General features: G+C 37.0%; 1 protein-coding gene across 1 annotated transcript in view; it reads left to right on the forward strand.

The window, feature by feature from the left end:
• The first annotated feature begins 4,175 nt into the window (after positions 1-4,175).
• The window catches only part of LOC107656395 (melatonin receptor type 1A-A), a 69,246-nt gene continuing 65,343 nt past the window's right edge, over positions 4,176-8,078 (forward strand). The window contains exon 1 of the mRNA XM_016444254.1: positions 4,176-4,559. Coding sequence (XP_016299740.1) covers positions 4,376-4,559 — 184 coding nt within the window. The 5' untranslated portion in view covers positions 4,176-4,375. The remainder of the gene's footprint in view (positions 4,560-8,078) is intronic.

Genomic DNA, 8,078 nt, shown 5'->3' on the forward strand with positions numbered 1-8,078 from the left:
ATTAGCCCTCTACCGCATGGTGTAGCCATATGGCAACATATTCTTTGTGTTCATTTCCTTGCCACTGTCTCTTTAAGAGAACATTCTCGTTTTTTTTGTTGGAAAGAGAAGACCTATAGGTCTATCATAATGCGTGCGGTAGAGGGTTAGAACTATTGCTGTATAATGAACTTTGACTGAGCTCATTTGAATCTTTCTGAATTTGATCATCAGTTTACTATTAAACTGAGATAAACAGCATCACAAAAGTCCACAAGTAATTCACACGACTCCAGTCCATCAGTTAATGTCTTGCAAAATGAAAAGCTGTGCGGATGCGCCATAGTGTGACAAACAGCAGAGGGCGCTATTGCATCATATTTCCTGACGCCAGATCAAACCATAAAGTGCAGTGGGAAACAGCTGTAGAGAGAAAAAAAAAATCCACATTCTATTTTAATGTGGAAAAATGTATTTATGTAAGTATCACCTTTTAATCTTATCATGTTGTACTGTATACAGCACATAAGTTAGTGATGTCCTAAATGTGTTATAGCATGCTTATGCCAGTCATTCACCAGTAGATGGCAAAGTTTACTGTGCTACTATAATCAGAACTAAATTGGAGGTCAAAGAAAGGTGAACAACAGCAGCTCCTGATTACTGATATAAGAACACTGACTCACACGTTTGCACATGTGAATTTGAAGCTCATATTTAATCTAGAGTGAAGCCAAGATCAGATTATTTTATTGTCTCATGGTTTTGAGCATAAGGCATGTCATTATTTATTAATGTCACGGTTCTGATTTATAACCCTCATGTGTTCCTCCTGGAGCCACACACACACACACACACACACACACACACACACACACACACACACACACACATGATGGTGTCCTGTGGCTGTGACAGGTGGGTGAAGGCTTTAGAGTTGTCTTGCTGTCTCACACATGGTATGTTTTTGAGATTAAAATAAGACGGATATTCACAGAAACAAAATAGAGATATTAAAATATTGTTCTTTACAAAACAACAACAACAACAACACAACTTTACAAAGAAATAATAATAGAAGCTAAGATGCTGAAATAAGCATTAGCATTAGTTTCTTAGTCTCTTATGGTCCTGTTGACTTTTGTGACAACATTTTGGCTATAGTGGTCTATAATTATGTCAGAACTGAGGGACAGATTAAATTTTGTGAACATTAATATAATCAATTTCACACCATAATAATTTTTAAGCTTAATATTTATTTGTCTAGTAAACAATCCATACTTTAAATGCAAAAATTGGTAAAAGGATTCAAGTGCAGTTTAAATGCAACCTTCAAAACAAAGTTGTCTTTGCATCTTTCTGTTGAGGTTCAAAGTTAATTTACCTCAAATCTGAGGTCCAAAGGTCTCTGTAAAGGTTTTATAGTGAACTTCAGCTCTCCAAACAGACATCCAGCATGATTGATTTGTTTTCGTCACGTCACTTACGCGACTCTTGTCTAATTGGCAAAGGAAAAGCTTTCCCCAGTCATCCTCAAAGAAGAAACCAACCCCTCACCCTCTTCTCTCTCATCTCCTGTCCCCCCTTTCAACTGGAGTTTTCACTTATTAAAATCCTGCTTAATTAAATTATGTCAGAAAGACTGAAAAGTAAAATTCATTTTACAGATCACAAACAACTCCCTTGTGATGTTTTGTGAGATCACAGATTGAAATGGGGTGGGATAGTGATAGGTTTAAGTAAACTTTTTGTGTCAAGAGCAAATGTCTAAAACAGTCACACATTTTTATAATATGTAGTGTTGCAGGTTAAATATGTACATTCTTAAAATATTTTTTCTTTGCAACGTCCTTGGCAGAAAAAAAATGAAATTAAAAAAACGTATAGTGTTTAACTCAGTGATACTGTATTCAGATGCATTCAATCAAACAAACAATCTTAAAGTACAACGAGACAGATGTTTGCAACAGTAATGCCCTTTTCATGTATTTATCTCAACACAGTGACACTGGTCAACATCTCTCATTTCCACTCACAGGAACATCCTATTCTATGCAAAACTGGAGCAAATAGTTTTGTATGAGTTTAATGCTTAGTCTTTTTATTGTAAATGTAAAAATCTTTCACAGTTAAGTCTCCCTTAAGACCACCTGACAGTTAGAAGAGAGATGGAGCGAGAGAGAGAGACATCGTAATTAACTGCTTTCACGACTGGAGCCATTAGCAGTGCAGCACTGCATTAAAATTGCATCGTAATGGCTGGAGGCTGACAGGCTGCTTGAACAGTATATACATCTGAGTTCTGCTGGGGGTAGAGTGCTGATGGGACATCACAAGCTCAAGTTTTTGAACTGAAGGCGAGGAGACAGCCTGCTCTCCTTGAGACGTTTTAAGTATTTAGGTTACAGTCACAAAAGGGGATGAGACTGTATGAGTGCTGTCATAGAATCCTCTGCCTCTAGCTCTCACCCTACCACTGTCCAGTGCACTTCAATTATTATTTTGTTCGGTTGTTAAGTCTGACATCACCATTTCCAAAATTCAAAATTGTGAAAAATCATGATCCGAAACCTTTATCTTCATACTGAGGCCTGGTCCTGGAAAAACTACTTAACAATAGTTGTGCAATATAATACAATACAATACAATACTTAACAAGCATATTTTATTTATTTACACATTTATTTCAAACAAAGTAAAGATGTACGCTTAAAATACCTTTCAAATAAAATGTAAATAAAGAAAATCAATATAAATATTCATAAATTATATAAAAATTCATGGACACTCCCAGTATACCATACTATACACCACATCAATCTTAATAACTACTATTCATTTTGTATTTAATCATTTATATGTGACATATAATTGTCCATGAAGGCTGGAAGTTGAAAACTCCTTAAATTCAGGTGTGCAGAATTATTAGGTGTCACGGAATCGGGTGTGTGGAGGCAGGCAGGACGACGAGGACGACAAGGATTCCAATAATGACATTTATTGTAGACACAACAAGGCAGGTTCAGGTAGGTGAGACACACACTCGGGGTAACATTAACAATAACCGACACCAATGCTCAGACAGACAGGAACTAAAATTATTAAATCCCCATGAGAAATATTCAAAACTAATGCAATATAGAAATTGCAAAGTTAAGCCATGACCATTGGGCAGCAAAATGCTCAGAATTAAGTGTTTGCTAAGAATTAATGTGAAGAATTAGGTGTAAAACCATCAAGAACCATTTAGTCTCCAGCGCCAGCATTTTCCAGAACTGCAACCTTCCTGTAGTCTCCAGAATTACAAGGTGTCAGGTTCTCAGAGACTTTGCTTGGGTAAAAAATCCTAAAAAATTACCCTCACTTAATAAGAATAACATGCTGAGGTGTTGTGAAATACATTAAGACTAATTTTTTTTATAGGCTTTATGGACAGATAAGTTGTGAGTGACTCTTGTCTTGAAGGACCAGCACCACATCCTTTTGTACCACTTTTTTAAAGAATTTATCTTCCAGAGTCTGGCAGTAAGTTTCAGAAGCTAATTTTTAGTCAATCCTGCAAGACAGACTTTTCAGGATAGGAGATGGAATAAAAAATGAGCCCCTAAAACTTACTGCCAGACAATATGATATGACGAACTTGCAGAGTTTCTTCTATACAGGTAGGCTTATGCTAAACTAAAGTTTAAAGTATTCCTAATATGCTAGACCATTTATTAAAACTAACCCGGTTTTACGTGTTGATACATACATTCACTTTTATAAATCCATGAGCTGTGTTTGTGTTGTTTGAGTAGTGACGCACAAAGGTTTGCGAAGGTTCTTTGAAAACATGCTTTATTTTTGTAGTTCGTCTAGTTGTGCAGAAACTGAATACCCCAAAATTACTTTATAGCCTATATATATATATATATATATATATATACAAAGTATATAAGTATATAAGATATATATCACGTCTCTATCACGGATCCTACATTTTCCTGAATGGAGCGATGAAAACTGAATTAAAGCTTCTTTTAGTTCAGATAAATAATAATGAATGAGGGGATAAAAAAGGGTCTCATACTGATGAAATCGGTGAATGAAGGCAACATTAACGATGACGACCACAGGGTGGCAACACACACAACGCTGCAGTTATTCGCATGTTCACAGGAGCTTTGAAGTTGCCCGTGGATGTCATTTAGCAACATTGTGATGGGTGCACACATAGCCATAAAAGTGCAGACCCCGACACACGAAAGCCCCGACGAGAGAACCGAGGAAAGTTGTGCGGGGCGCGCAACTTATCCAGACCTCACGAAGAGATGACATCCCACCGGAGAGACGCGCACCAACTGAACTGCACGGTTTATTTTGTTGAGTGAGAAAAGTTTCATGAAGATATACAATGTTTATGAATGGGAGTTCTCTGAACAGCTCTGCACTGGACCCTAGCGAGCAAGCACTTCACCGGCCGCCCTGGGTCACTACAACTCTCGGGTGTTTCCTCATATTCACTATAGTGGTGGATATTTTAGGAAACCTGCTGGTGATTTTCTCCGTCTACAGAAACAAGAAACTTCGGAACGCAGGTGAGTTTGACACGCGTGTCACATATATTTCACATTAACTGCTAAAATGTTGCGTTAAGACAAGAGGATACACCAAACAACAACACTGACGGGCAGGAATCAGAAATGAGAGCGCGCAAGCATCTCTGATATCCGCGCACGTTTCATGTTTCCCTGGAATCGCATCGCAGGTGTTGTGTCGAAAACTGTACACCAGCGTTTCCCCTTAACGGTGATATACTTAAGAATTAGATTCAAATACAACCAAATTGCACTTTAAACTTTAAATGTGTGCGTGTTTTTAGCAAAAGTATCATTATAATGAACAGGAATACCAACTAGAAAATAAACATTGTTTAGCAAATAAAACGCTGATTTGGTTGATTTTACACTGTACATTCCAGAGTTCATGTTAAAGTGTAATTGTAAATATATAGTACCAATTAACGACATGCACTTAACATCTAATTGTTGAATAACTTGTAAACACACCTGGTTAATACTATTATGACTATAAAATGTAATATGGACAATGGACATCATGTTTTGTGGATGAATTTTGTTATTAAAGTTACATCACTCCTTCTGTTTTTAAAATGAACTTGAGAGGTGCCATTAGTAAGATAAGTCACAATTTAATAAATGGTAGAGTCTGATGTCTATTGTAACACAAATGTGGGCTACTGTACAATTGCAAAACAATAAGATATGATTTCAGTAGCTACATTTCAGATTTCACATTTTGCCCAATCTCCATCACATTTGAGTGCCTTTCAGATCATGTCTGACAAAGGTTATTATATATTTTATTTTCAAAACTATTTTCTTCTAACAGCAGTGGGCAATTTTAGCAACACTTCCGTCTTTCGGATGAGACGTTAAACCGAGGTCCTGACTCTCTGTGGTCATTAAAAATCCCATGGCACTTCTCGTAAAGAGTAGGGGTTTAACCCCGGTGTCCTGGCCAAATTGCCCCCCTGGCCCTTGTCAATCATGGCCTCCTAATAATCCCCAACCACTTGATTGGCTCTATGACTTTCTCTCCTCGCCACCTGTAGCTGGTGTGTGGTGAGCGCACTGGCGCAAAAAAAACTTGAGATGGTCAGTGAAAGGTTGCAGGTTTGAACCCCACAGAAGGCAATCCAAGGGCCATCATCATTGAACCTTCAGCAAGGGACATAACCCCAAACTGATTGCTCCAGTCTAGTGATTCTCCCTGTGTACATGCTTGTCCACATAAAAACTGATTTTTATTTATTTATATATATATATATATATATTTAACCATTCAGAATCAGTAACTGAATCCCAGATTTTGGTCTATTTAGTATTTATGATGCTTTTAATTCCATGATTTCCCATATAATAGACATTACAAATAACTGTTGAAATGATCGTAAACATATTTTTTGGTCAGTACAAACTATATATATACATTTTGTGTGTGTGTGTCCCTGGAAAATATTCAGTGCCGAACGAGTGAATTATTTTGGGGACTCCATATCTGTGTACCTGTCAGCAGCTGTGCTTTGGGTCTTCCCTCTTTTTTGCTGTTTCATCCTGTGAGATTTTCTAGGCACATATCCGAGCTTTAAACTCTGATCTGAACACAGAGAGGCTGTTTGGTTCTATAAGGGAAAATGAACACGTTCGTTGGATTTGATTGACGTGCTGTGCCGTATATATGGCAGTTTATTTTGGCATTCATCTGTCCACATCAGTATGATGTGCCATGGGATTGTTTCTTGTACTGTCAATCACAGAGTGGGAAAATAACACACGAACAGAAAACCTGTCCAAAATCTGAATATTAGCAGATAAGTAGGCCTACTGGAAAACGTGACTCAAATAGACTCGTTAGAAATACAGCGGACTCAATTTAATTAAGCTTTGACCCACATTGTGGATCTTGACATTTTTCCAAGGTGCTCATTAAATATGTGTTGGGACGTAGGAAAGTTTATGGAAAGAGCGCAACGAATATCTGCGTGCTCAAGTTTGTCCTGCTCGCGTGCAGGTGGAGGCTGTTTCTATTCCAATGTCAAGTTCAAGCGCTCCCCACTGTCAGTTCCCGTGTGCCTTTGCGCTGACCGCTCTTGTCGCATGTGCATCTCTAGTTCGCCAAGGGAACATGTGATTCATGCTTTCATTCATTTGGAAAGACAGTTTTAATCCTCTATTAAATTTTAATCCACAACAATCAAACGAATCAAATATACACGTGCTTACGCAATGCATAATATGACACTGATAAACCCTTGTGCCACAGACATTGTTTCACAGCAAATGCACACATTTGTTATTGCATTTATATTTACTTCTTGAGTTATTTGGGATAATCTGTTGCAAATCTGGAAGTTATTTATTAATAACTGTAAATAATTTACTGTTTGAGAAGCCATCCACAGATGCTGTTTTACAAGAATCCAGTGATGAACCTGGATTAGTAGTGATAACCTACATATTTTAAGAGGTCAGTAAATCAAATGCAAACTGATATGATAATTTCTTGGTATTTAAAAGCAGTATCATGTATCTGAATTTTAACTTTTTGTCAGGTGGGTAGGAAGAGTGTAATTGACTCCTTGGTAATGATAGGAAGCCCTTGAGACAGAGAGTGGAAGACCAGATAGTTGCTCATCTAAGAGAGTGTCAGAGAGATTGCAAACTTTTTCATTAGGGAAAATATAAGATCAAGTAAGAGACCATGATAAGATTAAAGAAACATCCTCACAAAAACTTGAATTATTGTTGAATGGATGCTAGAAAATGTCTAATCCATATTAGTCTTTTACGATCAACTGTTATTTAATTAGTAAGGCCAATTCATCAAACATTAATTAAAATAAAAAGTGTTTATTAAAAAAAAAAGAACCATTTACATGATAAAGATGCAGTTGGTTTATTTGGAACACCTGTATCGTATACACCCTCTTTGACTTTTCAGTTTGCAATTAAAGCAATTTAATTTAGTCAATTTATGACAAAACATGACATGAGAGTTTAGAAGAGAGATTGATGTTATTCCTTTTCAGTACCATATTGTTTGGTTGGTTGATTGATTGATTGATTGTTTGATTGATTGATTGTGAATTACCCTACATGTTTAAAGCAAATCTTACGTTTCTGAGTACTTGAGCACTTTATATATAGGAGAAATAATGTAGTTTGTCAAATAGAGCTCATGTGTCTTTAAAAAAAAAAAAAAATTAAAGACACTAAAAACGTCACAGTAGCTCCCTACTTGACTTTCTAATTTTTTTTATAGATAAATCTGACAACACATTTATAAATGGCAGTCAGTTTTCATTTAGTGTGGCTTGTCTCACTTAAAGGTGCTACTTTATGTTGGAGTCACACCTGTTTTTTGTCCTGCAGCCCAGAGGCAAACAGAGAAGGACAAAACAGGGACAACATTTTACAGTGGACTCCCCTGGCCAATCTGCACCTGCTGGACTGGCTTGACATCTGAAGAAATGCATAAAACGCGCGCACACACACACACACACACACACACACACACACACACACACACACACA

This window comes from Sinocyclocheilus anshuiensis, unplaced genomic scaffold (assembly GCF_001515605.1).
Source record: "Sinocyclocheilus anshuiensis isolate Anshui unplaced genomic scaffold, SAMN03320099.WGS_v1.1 scaffold85, whole genome shotgun sequence".
Taxonomy (NCBI): Eukaryota; Metazoa; Chordata; class Actinopteri; order Cypriniformes; family Cyprinidae; genus Sinocyclocheilus; species Sinocyclocheilus anshuiensis.